At 45.0% G+C, this 19513-nt stretch overlaps 8 protein-coding genes across 8 annotated transcripts; 2 read left to right on the top strand and 6 right to left on the bottom strand.

Annotated features, from left to right (window-relative positions):
* Positions 1-385: 385 nt before the first annotated feature.
* ATG26 (LALA0S11e01794g1_1) lies at positions 386-4222 on the top strand (the record flags this gene model as incomplete). The annotated part of the gene is made up of 1 exon (XM_022775165.1): positions 386-4222. One exon carries the CDS (start codon positions 386-388, stop codon positions 4220-4222), a length of 3837 nt encoding a protein of 1278 aa, XP_022630544.1.
* Positions 4223-4331: 109 nt separating this feature from the next.
* On the bottom strand, positions 4332-5792 carry MET2 (LALA0S11e01772g1_1; the record flags this gene model as incomplete). Its single annotated transcript, XM_022775164.1, has 1 exon — positions 4332-5792. One exon carries the CDS (start codon positions 5790-5792, stop codon positions 4332-4334), a length of 1461 nt encoding a protein of 486 aa, XP_022630543.1.
* A 461-nt stretch (positions 5793-6253) lies between these two features.
* Positions 6254-8434, bottom strand: MDL1 (LALA0S11e01750g1_1; the record flags this gene model as incomplete). Its single annotated transcript, XM_022775163.1, has 1 exon — positions 6254-8434. The coding sequence occupies one exon, from the start codon at positions 8432-8434 to the stop codon at positions 6254-6256; it is 2181 nt and encodes a 726-aa protein (XP_022630542.1).
* Positions 8435-8852: 418 nt separating this feature from the next.
* Positions 8853-11927, bottom strand: SKG3 (LALA0S11e01728g1_1; the record flags this gene model as incomplete). The annotated part of the gene is made up of 1 exon (XM_022775162.1): positions 8853-11927. The coding sequence occupies one exon, from the start codon at positions 11925-11927 to the stop codon at positions 8853-8855; it is 3075 nt and encodes a 1024-aa protein (XP_022630541.1).
* Positions 11928-12345: 418 nt separating this feature from the next.
* On the bottom strand, positions 12346-14244 carry PRM1 (LALA0S11e01706g1_1; the record flags this gene model as incomplete). Its single annotated transcript, XM_022775161.1, has 1 exon — positions 12346-14244. One exon carries the CDS (start codon positions 14242-14244, stop codon positions 12346-12348), a length of 1899 nt encoding a protein of 632 aa, XP_022630540.1.
* A 240-nt stretch (positions 14245-14484) lies between these two features.
* On the bottom strand, positions 14485-15243 carry EMG1 (LALA0S11e01684g1_1; the record flags this gene model as incomplete). Its single annotated transcript, XM_022775160.1, has 1 exon — positions 14485-15243. One exon carries the CDS (start codon positions 15241-15243, stop codon positions 14485-14487), a length of 759 nt encoding a protein of 252 aa, XP_022630539.1.
* Positions 15244-15975: 732 nt separating this feature from the next.
* On the top strand, positions 15976-18093 carry LCD1 (LALA0S11e01662g1_1; the record flags this gene model as incomplete). The annotated part of the gene is made up of 1 exon (XM_022775159.1): positions 15976-18093. One exon carries the CDS (start codon positions 15976-15978, stop codon positions 18091-18093), a length of 2118 nt encoding a protein of 705 aa, XP_022630538.1.
* A 210-nt stretch (positions 18094-18303) lies between these two features.
* On the bottom strand, positions 18304-18928 carry LALA0_S11e01640g (LALA0S11e01640g1_1; the record flags this gene model as incomplete). The annotated part of the gene is made up of 2 exons (XM_022775158.1): positions 18304-18563; positions 18922-18928. 2 exons carry the CDS (start codon positions 18926-18928, stop codon positions 18304-18306), a joined length of 267 nt encoding a protein of 88 aa, XP_022630537.1.
* Between the last annotated feature and the right edge of the window lie 585 nt (positions 18929-19513).

Here is a 19513-nt window from a genome sequence, read left to right as displayed (position 1 = left end):
ACAGAACTGTCGCATCATATTCTGATGAATGGTTGCTCGAAATGCTCAACTTTGATTAGAAACCGTTTCGTAAATAAAATGTCACGTGACCAGTACTTTCACGACAACATTTCAATATTTACATGCCGTAAAGAGACGGTATTCGGTATTTTAAAAACACCACTTATCAATTATCATCACTGCATATAATACACTAGACTTATTCGTAGTCTCATGCGGTTGAACCATGAAAAATAGAGTATCACTGTATACGTTGAGTGCTAACAATGTGTAAGGGGTGGTTCTCACTCATCTCATCTCATCTCAAATCCCTAGCACCTTCACCACAGAACACAAACTTCAAACACTAGTATATGTCATTGGACCAGCGTGAACCAAGTTACCAATGGCCAAGAAACAAGTCTCTGGACCTGGAAGCGTAATTTTGGCCAGCGCGGACGGTGCTGGACGCCGGAGCTCGACGTCACAACGGCGATGGATGAGATCGCTATCGCCAGTGGGAAAGCTGTACCATTCAAGTGCCAGTTTGATGCATTTTCCAGGAAGAACGGTAGGTAATGAAAGGGCAAGTCCCGCTGTCAGTGACGGTGAGGAAGCTGCCACCATAGATTCTGGGAACAGGGATTTGGAACCGGATTTGGCTTGCCCTCGTGGCATGGCAAAAAGCATTGTGGGCTTGCTAACAACGGCAAGTGTGTATGCAGGAATGAGGGATATGGAGCAAGCAGCAGAAATTTGCGAGGACGATCCGCTGGCTGACGATGACGGAGAAGACAGTACGGTGAGTAAATCGGAAGAGGATCAAAACCAAGACCAAGACCAAGACCAAAACCAAGACCAAAACCAAGACCAAGAACAAGAACAGAATGATAATAACGAGGCAAAAATGGAAACTATGAGAAGGACGAGCCCTCAAATGGACAGAAATGATAGCTCTGATAGTTTAGACGCCACCATCGACCTCGATTCCCTAGCAGATACAGCGACGCATGTGTCGAAGAAAGACACACTGTTCGAAATTTCAGTGGAACCTAACCATGACGCTATGTCAGTACTTTCGACGTCATCGGGGTCCCGTCAGCAAAAAATATACCGCAAACTCCTGTCACGCTTCAACTTGAAAGAAGAGGACGATGAATTCGTTCTTAGACAGTCGTGCTGGCTGCTCAAGGATCTGCTCATCCAGGGCCATATTATCCTTACTTCTCGCCATTTACTGTTCTTCGCATTTCTTCCAAAAAGCACGGGTACCGCTAAGATGTCCGGAAGCTTGTCTACATTTTCCGGCGGGTTGAGAGGCAGATGGAGCCGTTATTGGGCGGTACTCAAAGACCATACATTGTCTCTCTACAACTCAAGACAGGACTTGTATTTTCCGCTTTTAACTATCGACCTTAGGTACGCAAGTCGTATAGAGCTGGACAATCGTGGTCATGGGGCTACTGGTACGTTCAGGATCCGCACAGAGGCTAAAACATACAAGTTTCGTGCAGATTCGCATTTCTCTTCCCGTTCTTGGTCTAGTGCATTAAAGAAACAGCTTTTCGCAACTCATAACTCGGATAATGATTCGATGTCCGTGAGGATCCCCCTGGCAAATATCCTCGATGTGGAGGAACAAATGGTAGTGGCACAATCCGTGACCTTGAGGATTCGCGTACTTGAAAGTCCAACATCATTTGCGGTAGATGACTATTTCTTCATGTTTTTAGGGAAGAGTGAGATGAATTTGAGACAGGCCATCAATACACAGCTTTCCAAAATGGACAAGCCTCCACTGAAGTCATCAGATATAAATCGTCTTTCGATCCCTGTTTCAGAGCTGAACGATGATGAAAGTGAGCTGCTAGAAAAAACTCAGCGGGGTCGCTCAGACTCCAGTTCACGAAAGATAATGAAACGTGTTTTATCACCAGTTTCTCGAGTTCGAAGACCATCTTTCCCAGCCCACGTTCATTTGAGTCACAAATATCCCCAACGCGCTCTAAGTTTACTCAAACCGAAGAATGAGAGCGAGTCGAGATCTAGTTCTTTCAAAGATGAAGCCTCGAGTAGGGTTAGTCACACTACGCCGCAAGAAACGGTAGAACTCGCAAGCCCTCAGCAACTTCAGGTGTCCCCTGATGAAATATCTGATAGTGACGAGTCCGTTCAAGTTTCAGAAGAAAACAAAATGGCAAGCTCTAAGCTTGCTAGCTGGACGCCGCGCCCGATAAAAAATATGGGGAGTATGTGGGGCGCTCACCCGGTCCATTATAGACAAGGTCCTGCAGATATATTTCCGGATGACGACCAATATTTAGCTAGCGTCAAAGAGCAGTCCGTTGCGAGCAAAAGATTCAAGTCACACTTTTCCCTAAAAGATGATGAGATCCTAAGAGCAGCATATTATACTCATCTTAACAAAAATATCCCTGTGTATGGGAAGCTCTATGTTGGCACATCCGTAATTTGTTTCCGATCCTTGATTCCTGGTAACAAGACAAAGATGATACTTCCTATCGAAGACCTAGAGAATTGCTACAAGGAGCGCGGCTTCCGGTTTGGGTACTTTGGACTCGTTTTGGTTATCCATGGTCACGAAGAACTGTTCTTCGAGTTCAGTTTGCAGAGTTCTAGAGACGATGCTGAATACGTCACTTTAAAGGAGATTGACTCTGCAAAGCTAGACGTGGGTAGCCCAGTAAGCACCATCGATGGAATTTCTCAAAAGCTTAGATCGACCGACATTTCAGCTGAGCAGAAAGCGACTGATGCAGGAAAACTAAGGTTATTTGAAGACAAAATAAATGCAGAAGGATATGACCTCCCCATGATGGTCGAAGAAAGTCCCTTTTTCAAAACTAGCATTTCTCCAAAGAAGTCTTATAGATTCGGTCTCTTAACAATTGGGTCTCGCGGGGACGTTCAACCTTATATTGCTCTCGCGAAGGGCTTGCTGAGGGAAGGCCACAGGGTCACCATTATCAGCCACTCAGAGTTTGGCGAATGGGTTAAGTCATATGGGATAAAATTCCGAGAGATTGCAGGCAATCCAGCAGAATTGATGTCTTTAATGGTGCAGCATGGCTCTATGAATGTCGGGCTTCTTCGAGAAGCGTCTTCGAAATTTAGGGATTGGATTTCCGAACTCCTAGGAACATCCTGGCAAGCATGTCAGAACCTCGATATTTTGATCGAGTCACCATCTGCTATGGCAGGAATCCATATCGCAGAAGCATTGCAGATCCCCTATTTTAGGGCATTCACAATGCCGTGGACCAGAACTAGGGCATATCCCCATGCTTTCATTGTTCCAGATCAAAAGAGGGGCGGCAACTACAATTTCTTCACTCATGTACTTTTCGAGAATATCTTCTGGAAAGGCATCGGAGGACAAGTAAACAAATGGCGGATTGAGACTCTGGGTTTAAAAAAGACCAATCTAATGCTAATGCAGCAAAACAAGGTACCGTTCTTGTATAACATATCACCCGCCGTCTTTCCACCGTCCGTGGATTTTAGCGAATGGATCAAAGTGACAGGGTATTGGTTTTTGGATGGAAAGGATGATTTTAAGCCACCACAAGAATTGGCAAACTTCATCGCTAAAGCTCGGAAGGAAGGTAAAAAATTAGTTTACATCGGATTTGGCTCCATTGTGATCAACAATCCCAAGAAAATGACGAAAGCAGTGGTGGATGCTGTACTAGAAGCAGACGTTTATTGTATTCTTAACAAAGGATGGTCCGATAGACTGGATGGCGATAGCACCGGTAATGATACCGAAGAAACTTTCCCAAGTTGTATTTACAGTTCAGGATCTGTGCCTCATGACTGGCTATTCCCTCAGATAGATGCTGCAGTTCACCATGGTGGATCAGGCACAACAGGTGCGACCTTAAGAGCGGGCCTTCCAACGATTATAAAACCCTTTTTCGGGGACCAGTTTTTTTACGCGGGTCGCGTGGAGGACATTGGTGCTGGCATTAATCTCAAAAAGTTGAATAGCAAGACATTATCAAGGGCACTGAAAGAAGTTACCACAAGCTCACGAATGTCTCATAAGGCGCAGCAGATACAACAAGAGATCTCTAGGGAAGATGGTGTAGAGACAGCGATTAGCTGCATTTATTCCGAACTGGAGTATGCGAAGAGTCTAGTTCAGGCGAAAAATAAGGACAAGCAGGACGATGTGAAAGATTTAGGGTCACCTGAGGAGAACTCATGGTTTTTGGTTTAGTCTTTATGTCATTAAACTTCAAGTTTATACTTACGTCTATCTTACTAAATATTCATCGTAATTACAGCCATTATAAAGTTGTATCGCTGGGGAGTCCACCTGTGAACGCTTACCAATTGGTAACCTCTTCGGCTTCACCAAATAGTGAGTTTTTCATAATCTCGCGGTTCGTATTGTCCTGCCAAAGACGTGGAGGAGATTGTGTAATCTCCTTAGCATTTTTCTTCAAAAAGTCGATAATATACTCGTTTATAAGCTTGAACTCGAGTAGGAAAGCGTCGTGACCTTCCGGAGAGTCTATCTTCTTTAACTCCGCATTTGGTATATGTGCTGCAAGGTATTCTTGTTCAGAGTAAGTGAATAGTCCATCAGACTTGATACCGATGATCAAAGAAGGCTGTTGAATGGATTCGAGTGTTTCATCTAAATCTTCATTATATTCGTCGCGATCGCGAGACAAATCATGCGTATCCAGCTTTCTCGTGATGGAAATATAACAATTGGCATCGAATCTATCGATGAATTTCTTACCCTGGTATCTGAGATAACTTTGAGCAGAAAAGTATGTTTGTGCAGGCTTAATGGCCTTTCCTTGCTTAGAGGTTATCGACAACGAAGAAGTGGCAGAAGACATAGATTTCACAGATCCAGACGAAGAATCACTAGATTCACTGTTCCTACGGTCGTGTTTTTTGGAATGTGAATGTCCATCATTGTGAATAGCCAGACTGTGCTCATGCAATTTCGCAGGTTTATTACTGTCTAGGCTCTTGTGGGATTTTTGCTGATGCAATAAAGAGGGAGATCGTCTTGCAAATTTGGTCTCAAAACTATTCCTGGAGCGGTACGTCAGGAGCGCAGACATCCGAGCAGCAGAAAGTCCCACCACAGGTTGCTTGCCCTTAGGGTAGTATCCGTCTAAATAATTGGGATCAGAATATATGGACTGTCTCTGAGCTTCAGACCATGAAATACACCATGCTGAATGTCTTGCGCTGGTGGCCAAGGCAACCATATTTCTCACGTAATCACGACCAAAAGTTACAGACCACTCCAGGGCGACCATCCCACCCATGGAACCTCCAACGACACATGCAACAGAAGTAACTCCCAAAGAATCTAATACAATTTTATGGGCTCTTACGTCATCACGTACCGTGCACAGTGGAAACTCTGGTCCGTACACTTGACCACAATCTGGGTCTACATTTAGCGGGGAGAATGACCCGTAAGGAGAACCCATCGAATTCAGGCATATTACCAAAAACCGTGAAGTGTCGAACGCAAGATCTGGGCCCAACAGAGGGCCCCACCAGTCTGCTACGTCTGCTGAGCCAGTTAGAGCATGACACACCACCAAAACGTTATCACCACGTTCGTTGAGACGACCCCATGTCTTGTATGCAATCGGAAAGTTTTGGATCACAGCACCGGACTCAAGCTCCAATTCTGGAACTTCCACAATCTCTTGATCCTTCACCAACGAAACGTAAGCATTCGTGGCTTCCAGCGAACTAATGTCAACGCTTTTCAAACTGGATTTCTGCGAATTTCTAGCTACAGATGGCATGATATCTTCAAACGTTCAAACAAAGATCTCTCTTGCCTGATGCGATGGAAGGAAGAGTGGTTAGCTTAGCTTTTACTGAACTGTTCGTTAAGTTTCCTAGGACCAAATTTCCCTTAGATTTCTAAAATCGACACTTTTTTGCAGTCAGAGCAGCGAGGGAGTGACAATAAGAGAAAGATTCGAGGCTTGAGTGATTCAAGATCGATGATGGCTATCGAAACTCGAGGTTTTGACCAGCTTGGAATCGGGCTTTTCTTCTTATATCATCTCTTCTCAAGTGTTAAAGCGTATTGGGACCAGGTTATGGCCACAACTGTGGCGGTGTAAGCCCGTTATTATACATCACATGATAATCACACGATAATCACATGATTTTCATAAACCCTGTGATCACGCTAAAGTCACGTTTGTTATTCTTAGAACAACCCAGACACCCAGAATCCAGAGTAGCTTACCGGCTACTATGCTGGACGGGATGGTTGAGCTGGTTCTTCAGAAGAGACTTTTTCAATCGATTCACCGGAACCTGTTCTTTCTGCAAAAGCCCCCGCTGGCTCTGTAGCATTCTGTTGAGCAGCTTCTTCGGGAACTTCTTCTTCCTTCCGTAAGAGCTTGTTTAGCTGCGAGGCTGGTTCGGCGATGAGGTCATCGAAAGAGCCAGTTTCTGCCACTCTACCAGTTCTGTCCAACACTATCACACGCGAGCTGTGCTGAATTGTAGACACACGGTGAGCAATAGAGATTGTAGTCTTGCCTCTGGCACTGCGCGAGTATAGCGTGCGGGCAACAATCTCCTCACTGCGAGAATCCAATGCACTTGTAGCCTCATCTAGTATCAGCAAGTCAGCATCGAGCAAAAACGCTCGTGCCAGTGCAATACGCTGCTTCTGACCACCTGATAGCTGTGCTCCTCGCGGTCCCACAAGTGTTTGCAGACCGTCAGGAAAACTGGCCAGAAATGCTGAACAATTAGCCCGACCAATGGCCTGCGATACTAATGTCTCATTATGCTTGATATGCTCGGGAACCGTGTATAGGATGTTATCAAGAATGGTTCCGTTAAATAACAGAGGCTCTTGCTGCACAACGCCCAGTAGACGTCTGTACTTGCGCAAATTGAAATTCCGGATATCTTGACCACCTATCGTGATACTACCCTCGTTGACATCGTAGAAGCGCAGTAAAAGAGATGCAACCGTAGATTTACCGCCACCTGATGGTCCCACTATACATACGTGCTCCCCGGCATGTACCCGTATGTTTAAATCCTGGAATATGACGTGCTGGTGACGCGTTGGATACGCGAACTTGACGTGATTGAAATCGATTCTTTTACCAGCCAAGGAGCCAGGACTTATACCACGTGTAGGATGTATCAACGGCCGACGGTCATTGAGTTCGAACACTCGAGCAGCGGCACCTGCGCCTTTCATCAGCTCCGAATAGAAGGATGACATTCCGAACAATGAGCCTCCTGTGTATACCGCGTAAATCATGAAACTGGAAAGATCGCCAACCGTGAGGGCTCCGGACCGAATCATCGATGTACCCGTCAAAAGTAAGGCCAAAACTGCAACGTTGCCTACCAGTCCTGTAAGTCCAAAGAATCCACCGGAAGTAAGTGCCTCCTTGAGCCCTATTTGATAGACTTCACGTACCTCTTTTGCATAGTGGTGAATGGCCTGTTTTTCACCGCCGTAAGCCTGTATAGTCCTGGTAGCTGAAAGTTGTTCTTCTGCGGCTTTTGTAAGACCTCCTACAGACGCTTGCAATGAGCGCGATAGGTTCCGTATTCTCTTACCGTAAATCAAAGCCATGGCAGCTAAAGGAGGAGCAAGAACCATCATCACACAAGTCAATTTCAAGGATATGTAGCTCATCATGCCAAATCCAACAAAACCTTGTATCAAAGAGCGTGTTCCGTCCGACATATTTTGCGTCAGCGACTTGGATACAATACTGGCGTCCGAGGACAGTCTGGAGATCAAATCTCCCACGCGGTTGTTGTCCAGAAAGGTCGCGTCCTGCTGTAATGATGCTTTCAAGGTCCTCGTACGCAAGCGTGCTACCAATTTTTCTCCCGTTACCTTAAGGATTACAATTCTCCCCATATTGGCCATGGCCCCTACCACAAACAGGCCGAAAAGCGTACTGTAGAATTGTGGCATGGTGAGCCCAAAGATTTTTTTCTCCATTATTGGTGTTGCAGTGGTATTTTCTGAATTTTCAGAACTCTCATGATCATCTTCTTTAGCTACATCCATCAATTTTCCGATAACACTAGGCACAAGCATACTTACAGAACTCGAAACAATGATTAATGCCAGCGCCAGGAACATCGATTTGGATTCTGGTCTCGACAATTGGAACAATCGTTTGATATCTTTCCATCCAGAGGAGTTTCCTTCACCCTGCGTCAAAGATTGCGAGTTTTTAACACCTCCGGTGTGTTGCCACCTCAATTGCTGAACACACTCAATGGTCTGTAACCGAATGGCAGGTCTTAGTGTAAAAAGACTGCTTGAATTTCTATTCATCATTCTTATACTTGAAGTTACCGCTGAACGGCCCAATTTGGGGCCTAAGACCCCCATTGAAATCGCATTGTGAAGGGTGCCGATACCACAGTTCTGCAGAAGCATCTAAACAAAGGCACTAACCCAGATCTACACGAATTAATGATTGAATTGAGCTTCAAATTGTTGTTGGACGATTCTTATGAAGATGAGAAACTGGGTCAATTTACACCGCGAGTACCATGAGTACTTTTTCCGCACGACGACAGCGACACAGTCGCCAGTGAGAGGAAACGACATCGATGAAAGCTAAACCTATTTTGAAATGAATGAAACGAATAGATTGTCTATCACTAGTACTAGTTACACTTTTTGAGCGCATCTCTGAGGCTTCTAAGAGTTTTGAGCGGAAGAAGTGGTCGAAAACCACAGTGAATTTGATTGGAATTGAAACCATGAGAAATTACAGATTTTTTCGGGTGTTGTCCAACCAGAAAGCCTGGCAAATGAGCCAACCGCCGTTTTTGAAATTTTGCTCTTGCCGCTACTGCTGGTACGGATTGGCACTGTAGGGGTTAGGGTTGTTTGCTGTTGCCGGCATAAATTGGGAAAACCCGCCTGCCATCGGGGCCCGAGGCTTTTGAGCTGGTGGTCTCGTGGATGCAGTTTGCTGACCAGGAGGACGCACTGGCTTAATGTGCGAAGGAGGTTGGCCATACACCGGTCCCCTGGCATACACCGGCTGACCACCGGGAGGTGGCATGCCCCCAGCGTTAAGTGGGACCTGCCGACCGTAGGGGCCGGCCATGCCAACATTATGAGCAGGGGCAGGAGCGTACGCTCTTGGGCCAAAACTCCCAGTAGCCACGGGATGAACTGGATGCTGTGAAGGTGGCACAGGCACGGACATAGGCATCTGGGGCATAACTGGGACTTGTTGCGATATTGGCATTTGCTGGGACATTGGCACCTGTTGCGGAACACCCATGGGTGCACCACGCGGAGCAGGACGACGGTGAGGTCCAGGACTACCTGCAGGAACGGGAACAGGGTGTTTACCATGCAGTGGAGACACCGCGGTTCTATTGGGACCCACAGCATTCAAATTGGCATAGCCAGGAGAATGTTTCATGTGCACGGGTTTCTCACTGGAACCGGGAGCAATTCCAATACCTGTTTGGCTTATATTTCCCTCTTGAGCATAAAATTTTTGTGAAGTAGGAGTGACATTTTGTTGTTGGGCCCTTTGCTTTGGAATAACCAGAGATTGTACCCCGCCTGTGGGCTGTTGTCCATGGCTGAGTGAAGCTCCTTTGCTAGCCTCGGACGCAGCCAGAGACTGCTGGCTAGGGTTACCAGCCCCATAGCGAAATTGATTTTCGTTGCTTGTATGATGGCTATCATTGTTAGTGTAATGACTTTCGTTGTCCAGCATCTGATTTTGTTCCAAGTAGTCTGGATCAAATACGTTGTCAAGCGAGTTGTTGCTACTGGCGGCTTCAAAATTGAAATCATCTGCCCCTCTGTCGTTTGCACCAGCACTAACATCAGCATGGGAGATGTTTTTGCTTTCTAACCCCATTTGTGAAATTTGCTGAGACAAGCTGTAGAAATCTTCCAACACATCGTCTTGAACAGAGTTTTCGGTATGAGAGTTTCTTCCTTCGGAATAAAAGCTGTTGGCATTACTGGTTCTACCACCTTCACCATGCAAAGCTCTAGACATGTCGGTTTGGTCCGTACTGTTAGAGTCTCGTAAGTTGGAAATATCCAATTTTTTGACTCTAGGTGAGCCGGTGTAGTTCTCATAAGCTCCAGCCGAGTCAGCAGTGTCGCCAAAATTCGATGGTGGGAGACTGTGATCGGAAGTTCCGAACGGCACCTGAGCGTACTTGTCATATATTGTTGATAGCTCAGATTTTCTGACCGCAGCATCTAAAGCATGCGGTTTCGCTGCCCTTTCGAAGTCACTAAAATTTGATTGCTCGATTTCAATGGTCGGCGCCGCTTTCTTGAGTCTTTCGACTCTCTCTGGAGTGTTCATTCTTGCTGTAGGAACTCCGAGGCCCTCGACAGATCTTTGAGGTGACCTATTTTCACCTGTGTAAACGGACGAAACGTTATCTTGAGATGTAGAATAATTCACACCTTTTGAAATTCCTGAGGTGTTTCTTAGACTCGATTTGGTGGGTTGGTTGTCCGAAGGGAACCTCGACACAGACGCCATTAATGGAGAGGTCTGTATCGGCGAACTATCGAATAACTCATTGGAACCAATGGCCGGAGAAGCCAAAGCACCATTTAAACCCTCACTTGATCCACAACCAGTGTAACCAGCACTGACTTTTTTCAACAAAACTTCCTTGATTTTATTTCTCCACTCCAAAACTGACAATTCCATATTGGATTTCGAGCCGGCCATAGAGAGAACATCTTCCTTCTGAAGGAAATGAACGTGAGGCAGCGTTGGCAGTCCAAATAGTAGCGAGTTCAAATCATGTCTGTCTGCAATCAGCCGCTTGGGTCTCCCATACAGCTGGAAAGCATTCATAGTCGGTATCAAAAACCTGATGATAGTATCGTAACCGGGCACAGCGTAGTGCTTTTCTGGCATGATAAAAATGTCTGTTTCCTTTGGGGTGTCCTTTTTCCCAAAGGACACGCGACCCTCTAATTTGATCATTGTTGAGGTGTCAATAAGCACAGGAGATGATGGGTAAATGGCGTATACGGCACAAGCGTCGCTGACAGTTGTCATGACCTGATTCTTTTTGGTCTTTTTTTCGTTCTCATAAAAGTTGATTTCGCCACATATCCGCTTCGTTTTGCTCTTTCTTGTGGGTTGAGAGATAACTGCGTAGCAACGCTTCCAGGGCATTCCAGCTCCAAATCTTACGCTGACCCAGTCTTCGTAATTGAATTTTGTGTCTGCCAGGATCACTCTAATATCACCCAATTTCGCACCTTTTGTGGACAAGAATGCACCGGTGTAGGCTTCTTGTAGTGCAGTAAATTCAAAGGCACTCAACCTGAGCGAGGCGTGCCACTGAGCAAAAGCGTCAGCGTCGCTAAACTGCAAAAAATACCTGTTTTTTAGTGTCGTAGATGCCACTATCGTGTGCTTGAGCTGCTTTTTGCCATCTCCGATCACAGCGTCTTTCGGATCCAAAGGACGGAACGAAGCATCCGTGAAATTTATGTACGTGGGCTTCGCCGTAGCTTTCAGAAGCTCTTCAGAATCCCCACCGTTTTCGGCTAACACGCGTGCATCCCATACAGCAAGTTGAGTGCCGATTAGGACACCGTACACTTCTTTCCAGGTGCGAGCAGCTGGCGACCCGTCACTGTTTAGATCTTTGAGTATAAGAAAAACACCCTCATGATAGCGCCGGTGAGTCTGTGCAGACAAAAGGGTGACAATTGGTACCAGTTCTGGCGGGATTGCTGCGGTCGAGAGTTCTTCCAAAGGTGGACCCTTTCTGCGCGGAGAGCTGTCACTGGATGAGAAAATCCGCGAAAAACTAGACGATCGCGAACGGGAATTCTCGTCATCTGCTTTCTGAAATGGTTTTGGGGGTGCCAGGAAGCCCTTAGTGGGCGATAATTGGCCCAGTTTCATGCTTCAGCGATAATGTTATCTGCACTGCGAGCGTTAGAAACAACTTATCCGAAAAAAAGCTGCGAGAAGTTTTCCAAAAAAGATTTTAAGAGAATGATTTTACTGCCAAAACGTAATAAAGACAATGGATCACCTTGTCGAGCCGAAATAGCTGCTGATCCACTTGAAAAAGTTGTTTCACACTTTTTGTGCTTTTCGTAAAATGGTCCAAGTTGCCCAACAAAACCCGTATTGTGACCGCAAAAGTTTGCTCAGTTAACTAATAAGCACCAAAACTTAACTTTCTCGAACGTCGCTTTTCAATATGAAAGTAAACGTACAAATTTTAGCAGTGTTTTGTTGTTTTGTAGTTTAACTTCTTTATCAAAGTTTCTGAAGTAATTTAATATTAGAGCTAGGGACCCAGACAAAGGCTTACCTAAGCCGCGTAGACCACCATGGTGAAAATAACGGCGATGAGCCACTGTAAGATCCATATAGCCAGCAAGCTAAGAGCGACAGCAAGCTCAAAGATGGTGGCGGAGTAGAACTGACGTAGCACACTGTCAAGGGCTTCCTTTGCAGTTTCAACGAGCTTTCTAGCTACCGCAGAGGGCTCAAAACCTTTGGAACCGTTGACGCCTGGCTGTGACAACTGTTGCGTAGATTGGTTGCTGTTGAGAGCCCAATTTTGCAGTGCAGCAGCGTCTATCAGCGGTATGGGGAACTGTAGGTTGTTGTGGAGCCAGGTCAGAGCTTTTTGGATCTTGTAGAGTTTGTTTTCGATCGTGCAGTGAACAACGGTTGTCATAGGGCTGTATAACAAAGTATTGTTGAAGAAATCTGCGAGAACAGCGTCGATGTCTTCGATGGCGCCGGAAATTGTGTGGTTCAAAGCAGTGGTGGCGTCCTGACTCCATCCGAAAACTTCGTCATTGAGCTGTGTCCGCGAAGCGTTGATGTACTCATTAGTTGCAAGCACCCAGTTCTGCAAATCGTCCTGTAAAGTGGCATTAGCGGTATTGAGGGCTGCCTGAGACGCGGAGGCAACTTTGGGACTTGTTAGAGCTTGTCTCGCGGCCGCTAGCAGGCAAAACTGACATATACACATGACGATGCCCGCAAGGGCAATTCCGAGCACCGTGAGCGCGCGGGGTGACATGGCGTATGCTACACACCAACGTATTTTCCAGCGGGTCCGAATATTCTTCGAGAGCCGATTTGCGAGCCAGTCCCCACACGCGCACGGCCACCGGTTGAATACCTTTTGGTAATTTTGTATGACGTCGCTTTCTCCCCAATGTGCCGACCCTATGGCCGTTTTTTCGTCTGACAAAGCCTGCAGCCTGCTCAATCGCATCCACTGTTTGTATTCGGACCACACTGATGGTAGCATCGCAACAAGAGCCCCTACAGCCAGCAGCGTCACTAAAATAATGACCAGTGCGCTGATAGCCTTCAAAACGTCGGTGTAAAAGTCCAAAATGGCAGGTTTGCTGGCAGAGCATAGACCTGTCGATGTCGAATTGGTGAGATTTGGTGAGGGCAAATACATCTCTTGATGGTCAGCTAAAAGTCGCGAAACATTGACACTAGAAATTTTGGATCGCACATCCTCGAACGGAGTTGAAATTGCGACATGCGTTTTGTTCATCACAGTTTCAAAATTGGGTGTTTTGTTCGCCAATTGGCTGAGCTTGAGATCAATCGAAGCCGGGAGGTGAATATTTCGGAGTTTTGCAATGCTCAGATTTAATGCGTTAAAAGATGAATCAACATCAGACGGTTCACTTCCGCTTTTAAAGAAGCTCTTCACATCATTCACTGCTTCCATTATCTTGTTGATCACTCCAGATAGGTCATCGAGCCCGGAGTCAATGTCGTTGCCTACTGTGAGCAGTGTGCTATTTACCACATCAAGTAGTTTTTCAGTGGTGTTTGTTGCGACGTCAACTGCACCATCCACAGCACCTGTGGCAAGACATACATAGGTACCGTAATAGAAGTCAAACAGGAATATTGCTAGTTGCTCACCAGCATCGACCAGTAATGAGACAGTTTTCAGACTCGCCTTTACGGATTGTGTTATAGATTGCTCAACTAAGTAGTTGCCAAACTGGCACATGTATGTAGGAGCGGAATCCTTAAATTCGGAATAGAGAGCATCGATCGAATCGCAACTATTCAAGGCGTACGATTTTGAAGTATTGATTGCATTTTTTAGCGAAACGGAAAACAGTGTCAGTTTTAAAATGGTCAGTACTAACAGTAAAGTGTACTGATTCAACCAAACTTGCGAAATTCGACCTCGCAACTCTAAATAAGGTTTCAATCCCATTGTCTAAGGTTCATGCTAAAGGGTGGAGAGAGTTCTTGTTCCGGCTCGAATCTGTTCTCTAGGAGCACATTTTTTATAGTCCGCTGTTGTTATGAGATTCACCATGAAACAAGCTCTGAAACATACTGAACACAATAAAACCTTCATACCAGATGTAAATGAGTTTCGGATGGCAGTCTAGTAATATCTGAAAACATTGCAGAAAATGTCAATTTTGTTCTATTGTTATGCTACGCTACACTATATGATACCCCAGGCGTCCTCAGCGCCGTGACAAAACTTGGAACAAGCCACCGACGCAGAAAGTGGGTAATTGGATAAACCGATCTTCTCGTCGACGAATTCGTCCGCAAAATTATCCTTACCTCTTGCCATGGCTCCGACAAAAATACATATACTTTCGTCATCGGCCAGCTTTTCGATGTGATCCTGAGCACGCACCACGGGCGCGTCGAATGACAGTGTCACCTTGCGACATTTCGTGGGTAGATGGTCTGTTATAGGGTTTTTGATGACTTTGAGCAGTTTCTCTTCAGAGTTCACAGATCTGATCGACAGTTTGTGCAATAGCTGCACCATCAGACCCGAGAATCTTTTGAAAGTTCTAGGGATCCGTACCGTGGGGTTCACCTCGATTAAAACGCCACGACTGGTCTGGATGTACACTTGTAGCTTACCTGCCTTGTTAATAGGCGAATCCAAAAGTGTCAGAAGACACTGATGTGTGATATCTGGTCTGGCTTCACTGATGTCCCTGCCCATTTTTTTCAGCAGACCCTGGTGATCGTCACAGTTCAAAAGCACGTATTTGTCGCCCCCTGGACCAGACGAGGAGATCTTGTGGGTCTCCAGAGATGCCATTGAAAGCACAACTATCATCCTCTGGGTAATTTTGTCTTTTGATGTGAGCACTGCAGGAGCCTGAGGAACCAGCGATGCTGGTAGCGATTTTTTTTCACCGCTTTTTAGCGCATCCCTGACTTTAGAATCTTCGACCATGACTTCGAGAGCAGAGCGCTGATGTCAATTGCTGGATGCCTTTTTATGTGGTTCTTTGGTAGCTCATCGCTGAAATTTTTCGAAACTTAACGAAATTTTTCTAATAACTAGAGATGAGATGAGATACCCTATACATCAAAAGAAGAACATCCATGATCAGGAAAGTTTTAGTATAGCAAAAGAGCATAAATATGGCTATCTGAATAATTATCTTGGTAGCTGTGAATTTTCTCTTTGTCACTGTGTTTCTTTAGGTCAGATTGGACCGTTTTTGGCCGAGATAAGAATGATATTAGTGACAACAATTTCGTAAAACCTCTTTCCATGCTAAAAGTGAATATAACACAATCAGAACTAGTACATGCATTCCAAGGATTTCCACAAATGTTTGGTGGGTGGTTCTTTGTAGCTAGGCCGAACTATATGGTAAACCTCACAAGTGACGCAAATGCGATGAGCCGTATAGAGCGACAAATAAAGGACACCTACATTCATCGTCCAAAATTGAACTCGTCTGTATAGATTTAGCTGTTATACGTAAGTGATTACGATTTATGACGATTGTGGTCAAACTTAGCTCACGCTAACCTTCAAAAAAAACTCAAAATAGCACCTTTTTTGACTTTATTGTCTCTATACACGAAATGAGAATTAGATTTGGCCAATGATTCTAAAATCATCAAACTGTCACCCAAAAGCTGTGTAGTTCGATGGATATGACGCTCTCACAGGATGGATGATTGGCTGGATGACGACGAAGATGACGAATTGCTTGACATCTTGTGCAAAAGGCCACCTAGAGATTTAGCAGCCTCCTTCACTCAAACCCATCAAGACACAACAGATGTCACAGCACAACTGTTGAAAGCCCAAGGCGAAGCCAGCATGCTGCGAGATCGCATTCAATTCGTCGAAAAAGAAAGGGACCAGGACCGGAAACAGCAATTGGTCAAAGCAGAAGAGCAAACTCTTCAACATCAGCGAGAAATCGAATCGTTGAAAGCTGAGCTACAAAGAGCAGAGGACGAAAAGAAGTTTTTATCCTATGCCGGTAAATCTCATCTAAAATCAAATGGCTTAGCTAGCACAACAGCAGTACCGCGTCTCCCGTCAGCTTCTCACGAAAGCACTGATAGTGATGATCCAGTAAACAAAAAGCGCAAGGTCGTCGAACATGTGAAGGAGGTCGTGGGGCTGAAACCAAACCGCATTTTGGCGGACGAAGCGGGGCTTTTCATCCAGTCCATCATCTCGCATCGATTAAAGGGCTCAGATATGACTACTTTAGAGATCTTGCATAGCATACGCTTGGCAGAGGTTCAAAACTTCAGGTTCCGCGATTTCGAGATAAACGATGGTGATACTGTGGGGAAAGGACTTTTCGACCTGCTTATGGTACGGAAACGATCATCTTTGAAACTGGATCACTTCATTGAATCTCTACTGGAGAGTTTGGCGGTTCTTATTAAAGAAATCTCAGAACATTCGAAAGAGTGCAACACGGCGATACCATTTTTAGTCGCCCTGATGCACCACTCTGTTACTTTTCGTCCAAGTGCAGTGCGGTCTACAGCTCTCAAAGATCTTTTTCATTTTATGATTGACTTGGTTCGCGCAAACAGAGGGATTCTCAAGAAACCTCTTGCTAAATCGCCTTTGCATCTCGACGTTGGACCTAATATTTTCCAGTATGAACTTATACGCGTACTAACTGTACTTTATGCATTTGATACACTCGAAGATAGCTTAAAGACACTTCAATCACTGTCACTACAGTGTCAAATCGCGTGCATTGACGAACCATTCTGCGAGGCAGTGAACGAGCTGTCGCGTCTTTCGCTCACGATATCATATCAGCCGGTTCTGAATGTCATCTATAACACTATGGAGATTTTCAACTGCATAGCTAACATGCTATTAGAATCACCTGTGCTGGCCCAAAGAGTACCGTATAGCTGGTGGGACAACGTGAAAAATCGATTATATCAAGTCTTAACCAAGACTGTCAGTAACAATGAGATACGTGAATATGATAACGATACACTATTTCTGCCCGACGAAACAAACGTATACGGACTGATCAGAAACATAGGCGATAATTTCAACGGTCGGTTCATTTCTAGGCTAGTTGCGAGGCATGAACCCCGGTCAAAACCCCAAGTTATTTTGAAAGACTTTCCGAAAACTGAATTGATTACTCGTAAATCAATTGACGTTGAATGGTGGGGCCTGAAGCTGAAACTTGGAATTTTGCAATTGTTCGGTAAGCTGGTAACCATATATCGAACATATCCCATCGAGAAGGTCATGATACAAGTTTTGACACGTCAAATGGCTCAAACTCAAGAAATTATGCTTACAGTTTTGTTAGGACAAGATTCCGAGAATACTCATACCTATTACGATTATTTCTCACACCTCCTCAGACTGATCTTTCATATTTGGCATGACAGAGGGTGCGATTTAGGCCTTATCAATGACGTTGAGAGTGAACTTACGGTTTGTTTATGGAGAGTGGTTTTTGGGACTGAGTCAGAAAATGACGCTTTAGTGAATAGGATGGAAATGGTTGAGCATAAAACACTGGTGGATCAGTTCGATGATCTGAGATTACAGTCAGAGTCGGGGCTGTTCGAAGATGCTTTTGACGGTAATGACATCGATTTCGTGAAGGAAGAGCTGGAATCTCTAAGTTTTAGTCGCTGTCAAGAAATAATGGGTATTGGAGTCGATATGGGGTTGAAGGAAATGGCTAAAAAAATGTTAGAGGGAATCACATCAATGGAAGATGCGGATGTCTTGTATTTGACCATGCGTGGAGGTGAAGTGACGGCGGAGGATTACCGCTAAAAGTTCAGCAGTAAGTAAGTTTGAAGTCTAATCGTATCAAAGACGTTTCGCAGGAGAAAAAAAGTCCGGGATGCCTTCTGTGTTGGTCCTAACACGAAACGGTTTGTTTAGATGAGTATATGGCTATAAAAGTACAGAGATCATTCCTGCAAGACCAAAGTGCAGTCTATGGTTGACGTAGCACTATGCTTGACGTGGTGTCTTTTCCATTTAAGCGGATTGAGGCTTGGCAGTGCCGGTCTGGAAGTCGTTCTTGAATCTTCTAGACACAAGCTTCAAGTGAGCCATTCTACCGGTACCGGTAGTTCTTCTTCTCTTAGCCTTAGCACCCCAGTTGAAAGATCTCATCTTGGCAGCTGGGTAGCCGCAAGAAGAGCAGGTCTTCTTCTGGATGTGGAAAGAGCGACGACCGCATCTGTTGCACAAGGTGTGGGACTTGTTGTGACGCTTACCGAAAGAAGGAGTACCCTCTGCGAACGGACGTTAGTAAATGAAAAGACTTTGGAATGCGTGGAAATTACGTGGGAGGAGACATGGCCACCTGGACTTAAACAAAACAGATTTCGAGCCCCCATTTCAAAGAGCAAACCACAACCTTGCGGTGTGTTTTTCTTGCCATGTACAACCCAGCCAAAACGATAGGGTGTGTCCCCACTGTTGTTCACACTTGCACCAACTGGAATACTACTTCATCACGCATAACTTCATATAAAATGCTCCAAAATCGTCCAGAATCCTCCAAAATCCTCCGTTTTTCCTGGTAATTGAACCCACAAACTCCCCGATTCCCACGCTATTAGTTCTCAATGTGTTGATTCCCTTACATACTACCCATTTTTGATTATTGTCTTGCTGGATTTTTAATGGTTCAACTAGGTGTAAGTTCGTTATAGAGGCATCTCTTTTGATTAGAGTCGAATTGTTCCAAATTTCCAGGAATCGTGTGCGTGTATCACGGTACACGTAAAATACTTACTCTTGAAACAGCCGCCACAGTCGACGTCGCAGGAGTTTCAGATTTGTTTACCCTTTTAGGAAGTCGAGAAGATTTTGAGTTCTTGATAAAATTTTGATATAATTTGTCATAATGTATGGGTGTTAAACTTCAAAAAGCAGTCCTAAGACAGACAATTTATTGACAACATCAACAAAAATGACAGACAGGGACAGCGACGACAGTAAAGATTTTAAGTAGTGGTAAGAACTGGTACATCAGTCAGTGGAGTGTAGATGAGGTGTGTATATGAAGTGTATATGATAATGAAATTTCAAGGCAAGAAGTTTATTTGGCTGACGTTGGTTAATGGATAGAAACCAATCGACTGGGTTCGAATCCTATTTTTTTTGAACCAGTTGAAAGGAACTAAAAGTCCTTATTGTAAAAACTGCGATATCTAGTTAGGAAAATAACAGAAAGAAG

The sequence above is a fragment of the Lachancea lanzarotensis genome, scaffold LALA0S11 (genome assembly GCF_000938715.1).
Source record: "Lachancea lanzarotensis genome assembly LALA0, scaffold LALA0S11, whole genome shotgun sequence".
In the NCBI taxonomy this organism is placed as follows: domain Eukaryota; kingdom Fungi; phylum Ascomycota; class Saccharomycetes; order Saccharomycetales; family Saccharomycetaceae; genus Lachancea; species Lachancea lanzarotensis.
Note: the sequence above shows the minus strand (reverse complement) of the source record. Positions and strands in the feature narration are given on the sequence as shown.